This window comes from Netta rufina, assembly GCF_964035555.1.
Source record: "Netta rufina genome assembly, chromosome: 1".
Lineage (NCBI taxonomy): Eukaryota > Metazoa > Chordata > Aves > Anseriformes > Anatidae > Netta > Netta rufina.
The window spans coordinates 141351328-141371620 of NC_140123.1; the positions used below are offsets into that span (position 1 = coordinate 141351328).

At 43.9% G+C, this 20293-nt stretch overlaps 1 protein-coding gene across 1 annotated transcript; it reads right to left on the minus strand.

The window, feature by feature from the left end:
• Nucleotides 1-1684: 1684 nt before the first annotated feature.
• Nucleotides 1685-15379, minus strand: USP18 (ubiquitin specific peptidase 18). Its single transcript, XM_084293322.1, has 11 exons — nucleotides 15273-15379; nucleotides 12232-12421; nucleotides 11267-11363; nucleotides 10033-10178; nucleotides 8623-8702; nucleotides 7664-7810; nucleotides 5412-5507; nucleotides 3940-4110; nucleotides 2875-3006; nucleotides 2366-2415; nucleotides 1685-1798 (listed from the first exon to the last, which is right to left on the minus strand). Exons 1-11 carry the CDS (start codon nucleotides 15357-15359, stop codon nucleotides 1750-1752), a joined length of 1245 nt encoding a protein of 414 aa, XP_084149448.1. The 5' UTR covers nucleotides 15360-15379; the 3' UTR covers nucleotides 1685-1749.
• Nucleotides 15380-20293: the final 4914 nt, after the last annotated feature.

The window sequence follows — 20293 nt, forward strand, 5'->3', positions numbered from 1 at the left end:
CAGACCAGAACTTGATTTTCTTATTCACCACTCACAAGGTACTTCAGGAGTATGAATCATTCCTGAAGGAGAACAGGCTGAAAACTCCTCATGCTGGTGACAAATAGATTTCTTAAAGTAGAATGAGGAGTGCAAATACAAGAGAGTTAAACAGAATAATGGACCTTGCCAGTACGGTGAAATAAATACATGCTAGCTCATAACAATCTAATTCTACAGCTATGATACAGACTGTTGATTTACCTTCCATATACCAACAGAAAACGGACATGATTTGGGACTTTCATCATCATAAAAAAAAAAAAAAAAAAAAAAGAAAGATTATATATAGCTGCTAAATAAATTAGTAATTTTTAAATGCACCCAGTCCTACAAAAATAGCACCCTTCTAAAGAAACAGTCAAAGAATACCTCTAGGCTGGAAGGTACTTCAGGTATCAAACTACGGGAATCACTGACCCTTTCACACTGTGGTAGGTCAAGACTTACCATGATGAGCGCTTTAAAAGCATTGTAACCAAACTTTTTGACTTTCCTCAGAGATGAACCCTATGATGATATTTTAGAACACCACTCTTCTGATTGCTGCATGATACTGACCTTCCTTTCTAACTCTTCCTTTCTTTATTTTCCTTCCAGCTGTGTAGTCTTGCCATCTTGCCATGGGAGCACAGGCTGGACCTGTGCTCCCAACACAAAATGACAGGATTCAACAGAAGATTTTAAAATGACTCACTCCTTTTTTTTTTTTTTTTTTTTTTTTTTCCAGACTTGCTCTCTACAGAGTATTTTCTGTTTGAGGGATATTTCCACTGCATGAAGGAAGGGAGAGAGGGAGAGAGCAAGACAATTCTTGCTGGCAAAGAGCTGAAGAAAAACAAAAATTCCCAATGTTCAAGCATATCAGAGCTTCTCATTTCTCCTCTTATCACATTGTATCAAGTGTATTGCACAAAATCACTAACTACCTTCAAAATTTCTGGATATCACTGAGTGATATACCTCTATACAGGAAAAAATGAATAAAAATGCCTGATAGGCATGCTAAAACAAAATCAGAACTACTGCAATAGCTCCTGATTTAAAAACATTTTATGCTGACACCAACTTTCAATAACATCTCAATCCCTGCAGCGATAGATTTCCTTGAAGGTTTTTAGGAGCAAACATCAGTGATGCATGCGTGATAAGGACCCTGGTCCCTGTTCCAGTTGTTTCTCAAGACTTTTGGGGTCTCCCCCTCATCATGCCAACATCTAACAAAGCCTTAAAAGGGCAGAGTAAGCCTCAAGATCGTATGACCTTATGGCTATCATGGCTCTCTAGCCATAACATATGCCTTCTTGGAACATCATGAAGACTTTCAGGACGAAAGATTCCTCTGCATTGGGATCTAGGTATCAGCATTCAGTAAACTGCTAAATCAGCAGAGACAAGGACTAACTTTACTACTATTTAAGAGGAAATTAATGTATAGAATTACACAAATATCAATGATACAGTTAATAAATAATCACATGACATGAAAGAAAATGTTTCTAGATGCAACAGTTCTTAGATCCTTTCTCCAGCTGAGTTTGTCCTCCATTTCTCTTACTAAAAAAAAAATAATGTGAAGGTCATAGACTGAGCACAGATCTTTTCTGTGGAGCATTTTTACCCATCCACACTGATACACAGATGCTGAGCTTCATGGACAAGGCACAGTTTCCCAAAACTCTGGAATCATCTGGATTCATCTGGATAAGCCTATTGGGGATGCTTTTTCATGTAAATCAAGAGATAGGCTGTTTGTCCCCTGTGGAAAAAAAGAAAAAGCATAGCAAGTATGTTTGAAGATCTTGGTAATCTTAGTTGCAAGCAACCTCCCAGGTGTTCTCCTATTCATCCTTTTTGAGATTTAGGTCAGCAGAAGTGGCTCTCCCCAGTGTTCCTATGGGAGTTTACAATTCTAACCCGCTGGCAGCGCTATAGCTTATAGGAGGAATTCTCTCTCTCTGTGCTCATTGTCTTATGATGCATCAAAACACAAAGCATGGAGAAATCCTGACTGATGTGCCTTAGTCAGGTAACTTTACTTAGGTAACTTTAGTCAGGATTGAGGGTGGCACTGGTGACAATCATAAGTAAGAGTACTGCTCCTGCAGCCTCACTAATGACTACTCATTAATCCTGCAGGCTCAAGGTACAGCCATATACAGGTGTATTAAGTAACCAGACTGCAGCAGTGCCACTTCTACACTTCTGTATTCCCAGATCATGCTAGGCAATATACAGTTCAAATAATTTGTTTTCCCTCTCTTTGCTACATCATTTTCCAGACCCCAGAGAAACATTGGATGAAAACACAGAGGCTCTCACTTACCAGTAGAGGTCTGAATGTCCATACGTACATTTAACATCATCCCACGACACCTGAAGAAAAACACAGAAGATGAAGGTGGTAAAAACTCTTAGTGGATGGGCATACAGTGACACCAGTACAGCAGTCCTCACGAGGGTGACAAAAGTCATACTTTCAGGAACTAAAAACATTTTAATAAAGCAGTTTATTACTCTTACTTTATGAGGAAAATCAGTTCCTCTGCCTCTCTTGAACATAAGTTAAACAGATCTAGAGTACATAATGTAGGGTATACGGTCAATAGCTGTTTCTGCAAAATGCAAACCAGAGCCTGAGGTCTTTTTTGGAACAGAAGCTAGAGCTGTTTTGCCCTTAACTCAGAGTATGCTGTAGCAGAAGAATGAGGTGCACAAAGCTCTGCAGCTTCATTTTTCTATCCTGGTTCCCTTTTATCAGCAGTCAGTCAGATTAAATAAGATCTGGAGGAGTGTCTGGAAAGTTACAAAGGAAATGTAGATTTGTGTCCTCACCTGGCAAACAGTAGAATCATTGAAGCAATACCATTTGCATTCTGTGAGACTTCGAATATAGGCACAGTAATGTCCAGAATGAGCTGATCCTGAATGAGCAACAACAGCAAAAAGCTCATACTGCCAGGCAGCCTGTAAAGAGACATAGGGTAACTTTCAGTGAAGAAGTTTTCATTTATCGCTGCTGAAGAAAAGCAGCAGCCAGGACAGCAAGAACGTGCATCGCACAAGCAAAAATGAGAAAGGTTAGATTTGTCTCGAGTACCCTGTCTTTTATAGTATTACCTGCAGAGTTCTGCCCACCTGCTGTGGACTGGCAGCCTCCCTGGAGGTCACAGTAACATGGAAAAGGCAGTCGGACAGCAAAGAGGCAGTAAAGGGATGACAAAGGTGCTACGCTGCAGGCAGCACTGCACTGGCAAGGTTTTGCTGCTGCCACACTTTCCCTTGTTACTTCTTAGTAAAGTGAAGACACCCACATTATGGCAGATCACTCAGCTGCATGGCAAAGCTGTTGTCTTCCTGCTAACTTCGACTCTGTGGCAAACAATACTGTACAGGAAACTGCCAGGAATGAAATTCCCCTGTTTTGGGCTGCCAGCCTCTGCAGATGGTATGTCTGAGGCTCACTGAACCTGTCTTGCCACGGAAGCTGAACCCCAAGTTGCCTCTAAGGCAACAGCTGGATTTGGCCATCCAAATCATCTGTGTTTTAAGTCTTTTCGGTCGTATAGTTAGACACAGAAGAAAAAAAGTTATGCTAACCATTCTCAGAAAAATAAAAAGTTTTATTTCCATAAAGCCTGTTTTCTGTCCTAATGGCAGAAATCTCCAGTTATGGTACCTTTGGTGATTTACTCTAAGCACAGAAACTTGAGCCTGAAATAGCCAGAACCATGTGATGTGAGACAACTCCAGACACAGGTAAAGACTGAGATGTACATTTCTAAGACAGATGCTTTGAACTGAGGTGAGCACCAGTGTGATCTCTAAGTTTTTATCAAACTTGAGCAAAGGTGAGAAGAAAATCTACCTCTTTCAGAGAACACATTGGGAGTATCTCACCTTTTCACTGTCATGTGCTTGGCTCTGCTGTTCTGTCAAGACTGCATTGAAATCAAGTTCTTGTGGGAATGGCAGACAATGACTAAGTTTGTGGACGTCGGCTGATCTTTCAAAGCAGAAGCGCTTTAGGTGTATGGTCAGGGTCTGTGGCAGATGGACTAGCTTCATGCTCTGTAAAGTAATAAATAATGCGATTTAAAACCAAGGAGCAAACCCAGGGGAGCTGGGATGGAAACAGCCATTACCACCAAGCGAATGTAGCACGGGGAGCAGGTGGTGCTACAGTGAATGAAAACCAACTGCACAGGACAGCAGGTGCCAAACCTTAGTAGCCCATCTATGCAGAGGAGACACATACATGTAGTAAAGCCGTGCTGACCAAGTTTCTCAACTTCAGCGTGATCAACACTGAGCCTCGGGTGTCTCATGGGTTGCTTCATTTCTCATCTGCTTTCCCAACTTTATGTTGGTAGCACTCCCATACCTGTTCCCTCGGATCACTGACCCATGGACTGGAAGATGATGGTGCTAAAGACTGTTTAGGCAACCAAAGCAGCCACAGCATACAATACAGATGGTGCAGCATGCTAGATAGCTGCAACAACCAGCAGGCTGTTTCTACACCATGAAAACTAATCATGTTCAGAAGGATTTTCTCTCTTGAACATCTTCTCTGTGAAGATTACGTTGAGTTGTTTTGCTATCTGCTGGGTTGGCTGTACTCTTCAGTGGCAAGATACCTGATGTGTTCATCACCTCCTTAAACCTGAGCACCACAACACCATCAATAAATAGATAAGGTCTTGGGTGGGTGGGTTGATAGGCAACCACAGTGCCTGGTGAGGAGAGGCAAGCCAACTTCCTTGTGACGTGGCCAGCAGAGCTCTGTGGAGCATGCCAAGCTGACAGCTCACTCCTCCCAGCACTGCCTTTGTTGACATTACTGTTGCTGCCACCAAGACATATGTATGTACCTTGGTCTAGGAGGGCAACCCACTCCTGAAAATATTGTGGAAAGTCCCCTCCAAGTCTTGAGCTGAAGTACTCTCCCCTATACATCTCTCTCTTCACCGTGCTAGTCTCTTCATGAAACAGCTAACTCATCTGCTGCCAGAGACCAATACTATAAGTGCAAATCCCAGTGGAGAGCAGGGGAGAAGAGAAATCCCCCTATGGTATCCTACTCTTAAGGGTATGCACAGCACCAGTAGCATATTTTTGTCTAACCTGAGGTGACTTGCATTAAAACCCAGGAAAGCATTCTTTTGTCACTAGAGCTACATTCACAGCACAGATCTGCCTAATCAGAAAGATGCATATGGCTTATACCTAGCTACTGCTGCCATGCAGGCAAATCTTTATGTTGCTCATCTCCTCTTAAATTTATATGGTTCAGACCTTCCTCCACCCTTCCCAGTCCTACAGGGAGTTCTGGGTATAAGAAACATATGGAGAAATACTTCTTTGATTACCTGCAGAAAAGGTGTTTTCTTTTCACAGTATTCACAGAAACACATGTTGTGACCAGTCAACTCTTCTGGATGGAAAAAGCACTGCAGGCAGTCCTCCTGAGAAGACAGAGGAGATTTCTTTCAGTTGAATTCCTTCAAGCCAAATTTCTATTTCTACTTTGTTTCACTGGGTACATGCAAACAGCAAAGCTACAGAAGGCCTACTTTATTCAAAGGACAAAATAATGCAAAATAATTTTCTCTCCTTTATCATGAATTAGAGTGAAATCAATCAAGTACTGCTAGTTGGATTTTTCTGCTCGTTTTTCATGTTAAAAAGGAGATTTTGCCTGCTTTGCTTTCTTCTGATTTGTATACTGTAAGTTAGACTCCTTCTTGAACAACTACACAGGCAGTTAGAAAATGTGACATGTTCAGTGACCTGTACACTAAGCAGCAAGTGGCACTGTTAAGCATGCTAGTCACAGTAGCATTAACAGACAATTTTTTAACCAAACAAAATAGGAGGAGGATTTGGTCATGTCAGCCCATACAGGTACTTCAGTTTTCCTTTTTTTGTTTAACTTGAGCTCTAACAGCACAGTTTATTTTGTTTTCCTGCACACAGGAGAGTGACAGAAGTAACATCACCTTCATTCTTCTAAATACAAAGACGGAATTCAGGAAGGAAGTTTGCAGGAAGAAAACACCGGGTATGAAGACTGGCTAAGGCAGAGCAGGGAAGGCTGACCAAACGCAGAAAACTAGACTGGTGGATGTCCTGACCCATCTGTTTATAAGTGACTTATGACATTAGATGCCTTAATTTCCAAAAGGCCCTGCTTAAGTCACATTATGACTGGAAGTCTCATTTAGCACTGAACCTCCAAAACCAAAGAGCCTGTAAGTTGGGATACCCAAAACCAAGAGATTCAAGGTCACTAGTGACTTTTGAAAATGATCTTCATTGAGCCACAGTTCTTTATCTTCCACCATCTGAAGTCAGCAAACATGACTGCAAAGCTTCCCTTTATATAGCAACCCTCATATTATCAGTGACTATACAGGCAGCCACAGTCAGACTACACTGGCGAGGCATTCACATATGTACACACGCATACACATACACTCTGTGCCAAATCACTTCTATTGCAGCGTGACCAGATGGCCCATACAGGCCAGGGCAGTCCTAAAATAGACACTTGTCCCATTATGCCAACATGGGAAAAAATATCTTCTTTGTATCAACAAAAATATCCACAAAACATCAACAAAGTAACACCAACAGAAATACACTGATCTAGCTCCAACTTAGAATGAGCGTGTGTAAGAAACAGTTGTGCATCTTTCACCCAGGACACACATTACACCCTACCTCCCTTTTCACACTGCAGACCTGAGGTCCCCTGTTCTTACCCCCGCATTGGGTAAAAGTGAGACTAGATCCCAGACTCAGTCCTTACCCTATCTTGTAGTCCAATGCAAGACCGTACCCCCACTGTGCAGCCTGGTACTGGATCATCCCCACCACGTTCATTTTCTTTAAATTTGATAGTGGTACATTGTGGCAAATGCACCATAAACAATCAGCTCCCTGTGTATCCCCTCTTCCCTAGCTCTGGGTGTTACATCATGTGGTGTTTCATCAGCAGTAAAAAATTAGAATACACAAAAATGACACTGCTGCATGAGTGTATTTTACACCTATTTCATTTATTATTTTTGCCTCAGGGGCTCTGAAGGAGGTTTCCTTATCTTGGAACAGTACAAAGTAGTCAGAATAAGGTTCAGTTGTCCAGTGAAGCTGAAAACATCCACCCCCTATTTGTTGCAGCACCCATATAGCCACCAACACTGCTCTGTCTGGGTATCAAACAGCAGTACCGATTTACCAGTAAAAGGACACTGCACTGGGCAAATGCAGGATGCCTGGCCAAGGATTACAAGTTCTGTAGGGCACTTCACTGTGGTAGCTAAGCTCTCACAGGTGTGCATCACTGCGTAAGTCTGAGTCTTATATTTAGTCAACAGTCTTCTCAAAAAGAACTTTCAAGGACTTTATTTTCCAACCCCAAAATCAAACAGATTTTTTTGGAGAAGTTTAGAGCCCCTTAAAACAAACAAGAAATGAGAATGGGAAAAAGTCACCTCAAAACCCCAGACAATCTGTAAAGATTCTAGCTGAGTCCCATGAAACACCAGTCCTGCAGGGAGAAGACTCACACAGTGAATAGAGGAGGAATCTAAGGAAACAGCGCTGCCACTGATCTTACCAGCGTCTTCAGCTTGTGGGAATTGGAATCCAACACTGGGAGTGGAAGGGTTAACATGTTGCTATTCCTCTTCGTTTCAGAAGAGCAGATCTGACAGGCCAGGTGCTCCTGTACGCAGATAGTGTACAAATCACTCAGCTTTGTAACCTGGAGAGAGTAAAAATAGCCAAAACACGGTTTGTGAAGAACACAATGGAAGTATTTCCCCATGCATGTGGGAAGGGCTGTGTGGGCATGTCACTTCACTCAGTGTCACTGGTTTAAGGCTTGAACCCAGATCTGACATGAACTTATGTGGACAGGGCTCTTCCCACCACTTAAAGGAGAACAACTCCTTCCCCTCATCCGCTAGCAGAGGGAAGAGACGCATCCTATAACAAGAACGGACAGCTCAGTGTCTGCTTTAATGCTGTTTTATTTGGAATTGCAACAGGAGCCCATCTTCTGCATGAAGGGAACTGCAACACTGGCTTGAGGAAGAGTCCCTGTTCTCTTATTTTACACAGCTCCCCTGGGAGGAACTGTCATATACAGAACATACCAACAGTGACTAATGCTAATGAAATGCACATAGGCGACTTCAAAGAGCGAAGGAACTGTGTCAAGACATGCCAACTAATGCTTACAGAAATTTGGGAAGTAAAGAAATGCATGTTGAATAAATTTGGCGTTGCACAAAGATAAATCGTTTTGTTTATTAATAAACTCTCCCACTAGAAAGAAGACCCTGACATGCTCTAAAGATAGGATGAACAAAAGTTAACCATGGTTCGAACTGATGAAGCCTATGAAATCAAGATTGTCCATCTGAAAGATGAGAGGGAAGATCCAGATGGGAGATAATTCCAAAAATTTCATAGGATAATTGACAATGGATGGGATTTTTCTTAGAGAAGCAGAAGAAACCGCATATGACAAAGGCTAAAGAGCCTGGTGTTCATTTCAGTGACTGTCCTTACCAGGTCTTGGTCTTTTATCTGCCTCTTTACCAAGTTCCAGAGAGTCAGAAAGAGTTGGGCAGCATCGTGTTGCATAAACACTGGACAAACAGAAAACACAACCTTGATCAGTATTATTGACAGCAGTGAGTACATACTTCCCACAGGTGGCAAAGGTTGTCTCATTCTCCTTAACCCATTAATCCAGTGTCCTGTTCCATTGCCATCCTCCACCAGAGAGGGAGCTTAGACCGGAGACAAGCTGTGGTGGCTTCATGTGACCTGAGCAGGCAGGGGGAAAATATGGGAGTGCTTGAGTGCCCTATTGTAAAGCAAATATAAAGTAAAACCTTTATATTTGTGGACTACCTGTATGCTTGATAACAGGTGAAACAAATTTTGTGGAATAATTCAACACCGTGAGATGGAAGTGTTTTCAACTTCCCTAAGAGTCTGCAAGACTTGCCAAAGGTATTGACTTCAGCTGATTTGTGTTAAGATTACAGGCACCCCTGAACAAAGATATCTCAGAAAATAAACCTTTCCTCATGTCTACTAGCACATCTATGATCCAGGCAAAGTACTACTTGCCAGGATATATAACTTTATGAACCACACCTGAATTTTAAGAATGAAGTGTCAAGCTTTACAAGTTCTGTTTGGGCATCTCTCTTTAACTGAAAGAGAGAAGGCAGAATGCAGAGCCATTCAGTCTCAGAAGGAATTATATAAACAGAAATATGTTAGCTCATGTTCCCGCTTCACATAGGTCTAGGCTGGCTACTGTCTTGTCCCTCTCGGTGTTGCTCTGTTTTGTCTTTTATAAGAGAAAGATCAGGGCATTTGTATGCAAACTACCATCTTTATTTGTACACATAAACAGACCCTCGGTATCACATCCTCACTGGACACCTGTGCATTCAACAATCTCTCTCCTTCAGGCCCATCTCCAGGTGGGAGGTTAAGCCAGCAAATTCTTCTCTTAGCATTTATAACAACAAACAGGAAAGGGATCCTTGGGAAATTGGGTGAGCTCAGTATCTTTTCCACATAAACTCTTCATTCTAATAAGAAATATTATCTGTTTCAGTTACCATATCAGTACAGTAAGACAAATCAAGCCGTAAGCTGTCCAGCCTATGCTCTGCACAGCCCTTTCATTCTTGCCAGCATAAATAGATGAGTCTTCTCATCCTTTGGACATCAGCAAGGATATCTGGCAGGGCTTTTTTTCCCGTTCTTCAGAATTAAGACACAGCACCTCACTAACAACTAGGAGGTAGCTATAAAGAGCACTACATCTTCAACTACCTACTCCTCATGTTTCTGAATCCCTGAATGAGATGACAAAGTCTGCATTGCTTGCTAGTGCTTGAAAACTAATATCCCCAGTTTGCGGAAAGAGGTGGACATGGGAAAGGGGCTGCTTACAATCCATTCTGTATACTGAAAGACAGCGAGCAAGATCTGTGGGAAAAACAGCTTTCTGCTTGCCAGACTGCATGTTCTCCAACAGCAAAAGCATTTGGTATGGGACATTCCTCCTCTTCAGTGAGGCATTTGGGGGCACCGTGATCCTATAAAGAGAAGACATAATATGAATGGTAATCAAGCAGCACAATAGAGAAGTATTAGACACCACACCTGAAGGAGCAGAGGTGTATGGCACAGATAGCAACTCCAGAAGAATCAGAATGGGCACGTTTTTAGCAAAAGAAGGAAAAAGAGAAAGCCCCCGTTCCCTGTCCCTCTGCACAGCTTGGGGGGAGGACATAGAAGAGGGTAGATGGGGGAAAAGGTGTTTTTAGTTTGCTTTTAGTTTGTCACTGTTCCAGTCAGCTAGAGATAGACAATAACTTATATTAAACACCCTATGTTGAGCCTGTTTTGCCCGTCACAATGTTAAGTGATCTCCTTGTCCTTATCTCAACCCTTGAGCCCTTTCCATCACATTTTCTCCCCCTTTTCCTTTGAGGAGGGGGAGTGAGAAAGCAGCTGTGGTGGAGTTCAGCTGCGTACCATGGTAAAAACACCACATTCGTTTCCAAATACGAGGCAAACTGAGCAGGACCTGAAGTGTCTTCCATGCTCTAGAAGCAACATTAGTTACAGCTGTTTTCAAAGCTGCTCTTGTCTCCCACCTATCCTTTCCTTCATTTTCAACATACCCCTAAAATTTTATGGGTAGGTATATCATAATGCTTGTATTTCAACCATATGCCAACTGGGAATCTCTTTGCCCTCTCTAAATTTATTGCAGTCAACAGTTTTTTTCTGAGCCTTTCTTCAAATAACAATGGCAACCCACAGCCTACATTATTTAGCTTTGCCCATTCATGACATGAGTCTTCTCTGCCTGTAACTTTTCTTCTTCCCCCTCTGCACACTGGTGAGTGTGGAAGAGTGAGGTACAAGTCATAAAGGCTCCATTCAGGATTGCAGCATTCTGATGTGCAAACATCACAGGAATGAAAGATGACTAACAAGTCAGAACTGCAGCCTCTACCTTTGTAGGCCCTAGTCTGTGCAAGAGAGGCAGAGACCATGCTGAAAGCACCTAACACTCCTGATGAGCCAATCCTTCAAATGTAGCTCCCATACAAACAAGGAACGGAGACATCAGTGCAACAGGAGAGCTATCTCAGGTGATTCAAACAGGTGGTACCTTCGTAGTATCCTGGTGAAGTGTATGTTCATGAGGAACACTTGGAGTAGAGAGTTCAGACAGCAGGTCTGCCCCATGTTGTAAAGTCCAACAGCTCCTGTAGGCACAAAAAAGAGGAAATGAGTTCAAAGATAGGTACAAGAAAAGAAAGTGAAAATCATTTAAGGGATGGTAAACATCTTTTTGTATGTATTCGCCCATTCTGTGCACAGGTCCAACATCTTGTTCAGACCTTAGAGAGGGTTCAGCCTATGTTCAAGTAGATAACATTTACTTTTGTTTGGCAACTGACAGGAAAAATCCAAGTAAGCAAGGATCCTGATACTCAGATGTCTTCCTTTTTCTTTTTTTTTTTTCTCTTTTTTTTTTTTAGAAGAAAGGAGATAGCCTGGGAGAAGTGGAAAAAGTCAGCTAGAGTTGTTCAAACTGCATACAAAAGAAAAGGATATTCTGTGCCCCAAAGCAATATTAGTAAATTACAATCAGAAATTATAAAGTCATCACCAAAGTGAGAGAGGGCATGGAACAGAAACTCAGAACAACTGAATTGCATACAGCTAGTGGTAATGAGGGATGCATCTCAGACGGAAGAGCATGTACACCTGAAATACTGATGACAGCCTTTGGGAGGCCAATCTAGTGATGCAGCAGAATAACCACGACCTTGTCCATGGTTGAGCAAATCTTGAAGCAATGCTGGCTGTGCTTGGAAAGAGGACAGCATCTAGGTGTTTTCAGCTGCAGTAACCAATATGAGGACTTCAAAGGGGAGAACACCCTGAGATCCTCACGTAAGCCCTTCTCAAAAAACAAAATGGTTACTTGACAGCACAAAATGAGAATCATCTGCACATTCCTCGGTGAAGAGGTAAAGAATAGGAGAAGATGAAACCTAAGGACAAAGAATGGAACAGAAGGCACTACAGACAGAAAATACGAGTGAAAAATAGGCAAAGCTTTATTACCATTTTTTAAGTCTGCCACACCAAAGACTAATGGTAGCCTCTGGTCTTTAGTCTTCAGCTCTTTGTTTTCCTCTTTATTATCTTCTTCTTCTGCTGTCACGTTTTCACGTAGTGACATCTCTGGCTTTTTGCTCCTTTCTTGACGTCCACTTCTTTGGCCCATCAACAATACAGCACTATGACAGAAGAACTGCAGAAGGACACAGAAAAATGAGGATCACCCAGAAACACAAGATTTGTCTTTGTATTTGATATTTTCATTACGAAAAAGCTGAAATGTCAATAAAATTAGTATGATTACTGCCGTGACATTTGGTATGTTTGAATTAGTATGGATATAGTAGCTGTGCAGTATATCAGCACGGTAAGAGACATGGAACTGGATGGCAACTGCACATCCTGTACCCCTTGTATGACTACATAAATGGCCTTCCAATTCCACAGAAACAGCCCCACCTAAGCTGGGAACTCCGGATATACCTGTTCAAGATTTGGTGAATAAAATTATTAAAATTGTTCAAATACCAGGCGATGCAAAATTTCTCTTTTCAGTAAAAGCAATGCTTTAAAGCCTAAAGCACCCTAAATATTCAAAGGGGCAAATTTCACCTTCTCTACCTTTTAATCTGATAAGCATTTATGTTTTTTTTTCTGGTTGGGCTCTTATCTGCATTGTTTTTAAGTGCCCTAGTCACAGCTCTAGAGGAGCACCTTGGACTCTAATTTTTAAAAGCATTTAAGCACCTAAGAATCATTTTCGTTTTACAATCCTTCAGGCAAAGGAACTGTTTAAGAGAGCCATTATAATGCCTTGATTTTAAAGGGAGTACTGAATGGACCATTTCTCTAACAGTCTCTTATGACTCAACTACTGGCTCTTTAAAAAAAATAATAAAAAAATCACTGAACTAAAGCAAAGTAAAAATACTCAAGCAAAACAATGCGATAAATGCTCCAATGCAACTAAACAAAAATGAAACATTTTTAAGAGCCCACATTCGACATGGAAGCTGAATCAGAAAAAAATGGTATGCTTAGGGAAACACTCACAGGAAAACAAAATAGAGAAAGAAAGGAAAAAAATACCATATGCTCAGGAATCATCATTACACAAATATTGAACAGCATGTAAAATGAACCTGAGGTCATTCCAGGTGCAAAAAGAGTGAAGAAAATCTACCAAGAAAGGGAAATTACCAAAAAATCCTGGTTCTGCTTTTCATGAACAGAAATTTTTATTTCAAAAGCTTGTTATTTTTCAGGTTGACTCTGCCTAATAATGCTATATTTCAAAGTTTACAAAAAAATTATCATGGAAACTAGAAAACTAGAAATTATTTTTCCCGATTACCATTTTTATGCTTCAGTGTATTTTTCCCAACCATCCTTTATCAAAGTTACTTTTGAACTCAAAGTGTCATACACCCAGATACGCTAAATAACATCAAATTTGCTGAAGAGATTTATCTGGGAAAAAAAAAAAAAAAAAAAAAAGAAAAAAAGAAAAAAAGAAAAAGAAAAAGAAAAAGAAAAAGAAAAAGAAAAAGAAAAAAAAACTCGGGCATTCAAACACAGATTCAAGAACATTGCTCTTCATATTGAAAAACAGCAATTAGGACGGCTATGTGGGAAAAGTAAAATTGGATTTCAATTTCTTCTTCTGCAAAACACTCTGAGCTCAGGCTGCCTTTTCCCTGGGAAGCAATTTAACCAGGCATTCAGGTTTCTGAAAGCCCAGCACACCTCTGCTTGAGCAGCAAAAGCTGGTGGGTTTTGCTGGTGTAGTATCAGCAGGAGGGTGAGCAACGCCCACAGCCAGGGAGGACACAGGGGGAGACAGAAAGGAGGGGAAATGGTCAGCAGAGGAGCTGAACAGCAGCTATGGGTATGCTGGGGATGAGCAGAACTTGTAAAACACAGTTCTGGGTACAGTTAAGGGCAGGATGAACAAGCAGGCTCGGGGCTACGAAGCTTTGGGTGATTTGAGAAATAGGTAGAAAGATGGTAGGGCAAGAAGGTGCAGGGCTCTACAGAGATGGCAGGGTTTGAAGGATTCGGCTCTGCGGTTTGATGACGCTCTCCCCCAGGCACCCTGGCACTGCTAACAGAAACCCTGGGTTGGGAGCAGGGACAGGAACAGAACTTTCCAACCCTTGCACAGAATTACCTCGTTTCAGCTATAAAAAATACAGTATTTCTAAGGTTTGCCATGACCTTCCTTTCCTGGCATAAAATGTACAAAAGTTCTGTTGCTGGGGCACGGGACTTGAGGAGCAAGCAACCCGATTTCTCCCCTATCACTGGAGGAGCAGGGACCCTTCTCAGTTCTCTTTGCAGGCGAGAGGGATGGCTCAGTCCTGCTGTACGTGGCTTGGCCGAGCCAAGCGACCAGGCTACCTCTGGGCAGCGAAAAGGCGGCAGCGATGTCTGCCTCATGTCCTCCACCCCGTGATCGGTGAGCCCTCTGGCCCACCCTTTCGTCCTCCATTTCGCTCTGCACCAGGTCGCTGGCCTGAGGAGGGCCTCTTGGTCCCCGGTCGTCAGTCACTTTTTCCTAGCATCGCCACTCCTTTCCCCTTCTTTCCGTGCCAAGGGCACAGACCTCAGCCCTGAGGGGATAGATGGTGGTCCCTGGGTGCTCCGGGGCTGGGATGGACCCGAGCCCTTCACCTCCGTGCTTCTCATGGACACCGCTGAAATAACACTTTGCACTGTTCTGTTTGTGTCTAGCCCGCTCCCTTTTTTATATATATTTTTGTCCATTGGAGAATATTGGTTGAAACATTAAAGAGAAACCATCCCAGCCACTACAAACGCCCATCACTTGCGCTCCCTTGCCAGCATGCCCAACACCCCAGAGGGTCCACCAGCTCAAAAGCCATTTTCACCGGTGAAAAGAAACACAAGCGACCAGGCTGATGCGCTACGAGTCCGGAGCCAGCAGTGCTCCGACTGGGTGCGTGCGGCCATGCAGCCGTCCCACCACGGTCTGGCTCCCCGACCCCGAGCAGCAGCAGCCGCAGCCCCCTCACAGCTCCTACCTCGCTCAGTCGGAGCCTCGGCAGCCCCTCAGCGACCCCCCGGAGCCGCGGGCGGACCCGGACCCTGCGGGCAGTCCCGTCGCACATCGCCCCGCTCACCTGCGGCTGCCGCGGCGGCGCTGCCCGAGCGAGACTGCGGGGCGGCTGCGTCAGAGGGCAGAGCGCCCACGGGGCCGCTCAGTTTTGATTTCCCGCTTCGCTCAGCCCAGGGACGGAAAGTGAAACTTCCCGCAGCCGCTCGCTGCGCTCCCTTCTCGCCGCCAGGGGCAGCCCCGCGGCGGGCAGAGCCGGGAGGTGGCGGCGGCTCCAGCCGGGGCCCCTCCGCTGCTGCCCCTCGGCACTCCGAGCCTGCTCCGGGGGGGAAGGAGTGGGGTTGGGTGGCACGGGGAGAAGCGGAGCGCTGCGGAAAGCAAGCTGGTCGTCGGCTGTGGCTGCCCCTCGGGAGGTGTGTGCTGCCTGTGCCTACAGCGTTCAACACCACGCATTTGTTAGCACGGTGTTGGCTTCTTGTGGCAGCGAAAGCAAGGGGAAAGGCAAACTGTTCTCAAGGCACAGAAGCAAGAAATGGCTCGTTTAAAATAACCCCAAATAAGTACATGTCTTAGAAACTTAACCCGCATTCCAACCTAAAAGCCTCAGGAGTTCACTGCTTATGCGTGCCGTGGTTCCACAGTCAGATAGCTGAATGGCAGCACCGTGGTAAAGATACCCCAGCAAACCCCTGTGCCATGCGATGTCTGGTTTCAACAAGGCCAAGGATGCCTGGACCAGCAGAAGTGCTTGGGTGGCTGCTCCTCCAGTGTGTGCCGGGATTCCTGGCCTTCCTCTTTCTGGCTGTCAGCAGGAGGAACGGAGGGGCACGGCACCCTGGAAAGGGGCTTTGCTTGTTGGAGGATGGCCATCGGCCCGGCTTTGCCCCACATGAGGAGGCAGGAGAGTTCAGAGGTGAGTGATGCTGCCCGGCAGAGCTCTGCTGACTGAAGAAACAGTGCAGCTGAAGTAGGGCATCCTGCTATGTGTGTGAAAGAGATGGAGTCTCTGGGACCCCAGAATTGAGACTCCCCTTGCAATTTGGCAAGGCATACCTGCCTTCCCTTTATCTAGGAGCTCCAGCAGGCTGAGGCAGCTAGACAGTCTCCAGACAAGCCCAAACCCTCAACCGTGCCTCTACTGGGGTTGGCAATTCCAATTCCAATGAGGCAAAAGGTGTTGCTACTTTCCACTGGCTATGGGGAGCTCCTGAAGGCCTCTGTTTCCCTTTCTTTGCTTCCTAGAACCTCGCTGGTGTCTTTGGGATGCACCTTTACCCCTCAGGAAAGCCCTTTCTTTGAGCTAACACACTGAATTTGCATGTGCTGTGCAAAAGCCTTCAGCTGTTGTGTTACTAATTTACTAAATTCAGTGGATGTTACAAAAAAAAAGAGAGAGAGAGAAGGGAAGGAAGGAAGAAAAGAGGGAAAGGTAAGAAAGAGAAAGGAAGGAAAGAAAGAAATGATGAGGGAAACCATGGCTTAACGTAGCCCTGCCTTACAGGCTTCTTCTCGTACAATAAAAACATTTCACAGTTAGAGCCAGCACAGCTGCTGGGCAGTCAGAGCTCCTCAGCTGTGGCAGCAGTGGCAGTAAAAAGCTTCCTGAACTGCCACACAGACGTATATGGGGAGCTGGAGCGGCTGCAGGCGGAAGATTACAAATGACTCAGCGTCTTTCTTGTGACTCAGGTGGAGCTTGTTGGGAATGATGTAGTGGTGTTCACTTTCTATTCCTAGCTTGTGTGGAGCCTGCCTGATAGAAGGGAGGAAGAGAGAAAGAACTGTGAAGCCATAAATTGCCCAGAGACGGGTAAACCACCTAAGCAGATTGACATCAGAGGTTAAATAGGAGCTAGGTCTGACAGATCTGCATAAACCAGTGAGGAAGTGTGCAGGTGACGTGGCTTTTGGTAGTGATTCCTGTGAGAGCCTGGGTACTAGATTAAGAGGAGCATATGTCTTGTTTAAGAATATTTTAAGGTTTGCTTGTGGAATCTGGTTGTGACACCCCACTTCCCAAATGGGTATTGGGCAGAAACCTGAGCCTGGAAGATACACTTAGTTGATGGGATGACTAAAGGTGAATAAATTCGGTGTTTGGGGCCCAAATACACTGACTATTGAGCGTCATGGTACAGTAGCACTTTGAAAAAAGCTGCTTGCTCCTGGTAACTGCCACAGAACTTATACAGTAAATAAAATAACCCATAAAATAGATAATCAGGATGTGATTTTAAAAGCACTCAGGGAGTTAGGAACTCCACCCCCGTTGTTTCAGGACACATGATGTACGCCACACTGGATCAGTAACTTCAAGTTCTTCATTGCATCAATTTCAGTAGTTTTTCAAGGAAGAAGGCAAGCGCTTCCTCTGCCTTTTTTTTTTTTTTTTTTTTTTTTCTTTCACTTACAAAATTTCCTGTTTCTGATTTTGGTCCCAGTTCAGGAAAGAACTTTGAGGGGAGCCATTTAAGAATCTAAATACAATCAGTGTGGGTAATACATATTCATGTTGTTTCAGTTTAAGTACATAAGCAAGTATATCATGAATAGGGATATTCTTCTAAAGAGAGGCATTTTTGGTACTCCATAAGTACCTAGTTTATTATAATGATCTAGCTAATTAAATGCATGCAATGAATACAGCATGTACAAGTTTTATGTGACGTACTGCAAACTGTAACTGCCAACAGAAATAGAAATCACAGAATACCCTGACTGGAAGGGATCAATTTCTACATGAGGAAGATCACAGAATAGTTAAGGTTGGGAGGGACCTCTGGAGGTCATCTGGTCCAAACCTCCAGCTCAAACAGTGCCACCCAGAGCAGAGATCACTCTGGATGGCAGCACAACCCTCTGGCATATTGACCACTCCTCCCAGTTTTGTGTCATCTGCAAATTTGCTAAGGGTACACTCTGTGTTCAGTTCTGTTCAACATATTCATTAATGATTTGGATGATGCTGCCATCCAGAGAGACCTCCCTTGGCAGGTAGGAGAGGTGGGCCGACAGAAGCTCATGGAGTCCCACGAGGAGAAGCACAGAGCCCTGCCGAGGCACCAGGACGTGCTGGGAGCCACCCAGCTGGAAAGCAGCTTGGCAGAAAAGGGCCTGGAGGTCCCGGTGGGCACCGACTGGACATGAGCCAGCAACGTGCCCTTGGCTAGCAGTAACCGGGGCTGCATTAGGCAGGGCATTGCCAGCAGGCCAGGAAGGTGATCCTTCTCTACTCAGCACTGGTGAAGCCACACACAGAGTCCTGTGTCTGCTGCTGGGCTACCCAGCACAAGACACATGGAGATACTGGAGAGAGTCCAATGAAAGGATAGTTAGGGACTAATGAAAGGCTGAGACAGCTGGGACTATTTCACTTGGAGAACAAAAGGCTCAGGGAGAATCTTATCAATGTACATAAATATTTGAAGGGAGGGTGCAAAGAAAATGGAACCAGGCCCTTTTCAGTGTTTTCCAGTGACAGGTCAAGAAGCAATGGACACACACTGAAACAGAAGGTTCCATCTGAATGTTAGGAAACTTTTTTTATTGTGCTGATGATTAAGCCCTGGCACAGGTTGCCCAGAGAGATTGTGGAGTCTCCCTCTTCGGAGATTTTCTAAAGCCATCTGGACGTGGTCCTGGTGACTGTGCTGTAGGTGTCCCTGCTTAAGCAGGGGATTTGGACCAGATGGCCTCCAGAGGCCATTCAACTTGCCCTTCCAGCTTCAACCGTTGTGTGATTGTCTGGATCATTAATGAAGATGTTGAACACAGCTGGACCCAGTATTGATGCCTAAGGTACACCACTAGTTACTGGCCTCCAACTTTGCACCACTGATCCGCACCCTTTAGTCTTGGCTGTTCAGACAACTTACAATCTGCTTCACTGCTCGTCCAGCCTGTACTTCAACAGCTTCTCTACGAGGATCTGATCAGAGACTGTCAAAAGCCTTACTGAAGTCTAGGTAGGCTATACTCACTGCTGTCCCCTAATCTACCAGGCTACTCATTTCATCATAGAAGTTTATCAAGTTAGTCAGGCACGACTTGGTGAATCCATGCTGACTACTTCTGTTGGTTGTCTTGCTGTTCATGTGCCTGTAAGTGGTGTCCAGGATTAGCTGCTCAAGGATCAAGGTGACGCTGACCAACATATAATTCCCTGGATCCTCTTCCTTGCCTTTTTTGAAGATAGAAGTGACATTTGCTTTCTTCCAGTCTTCGGGCACTTGCCATGATCAATCAAAGATTATCCAGAGTGGCCTCGCAGTGACTCCTGCCGGCTCCCTCACTTGTGGGTGCACTCCATCAGGACCCTATATCTAGATAAAAAATTGCTGAGGGTTCTCCTAGTCAAGAAAGACTGTCATTGCCTAGGATGTGAATCCTATCAATACAAAATCTTTGATCACTACTTTGAATTATCTTTGAGTGAGCATTCAAATAGCTGTATTGCATACTCACTTGCAGGTGGTTCGCTAAGTAAACATTGCCACAGATGGCACCATGGTCTGCTCAGTAAAGTAGAGAATGCTGCTTGCAGAGGAAGAACCATTCAGGTAAATACTTAAATGTTTTATGACTCAATAGGGATAATGTAAAAAGAAAAAATGGTGTTTGTTTCTTTGTTTGTTTGTTTTAAAGAGGCAATTTTCTCACTTAGAGAATTTCAGAGACAGAAAAAAAGATTTCACCTGCTGCAGCCATAAAGCCTTGGATGCAACCAAAAGGGATATTTGTTTCAAGGCATAGGTATTTATCCTCCAAATCTGGAAAAAAAAAGCACTGCTTTAACATTTCTGATTAAAATGTTTTATCAGAAGTAGTGTTTCAAAGAAACAGAGGATAGTGAACCACAGAGCAGAGGATCCATTTCTCCAAAGTCATTATTTTTTGCAATGCCAACAAGCAGAAGGCAAAAGTATGCCAAATTTGAGATTTGAAATCTATGCTGTTTCACCGTGCTCCACTATAAGCTTGTATATATTG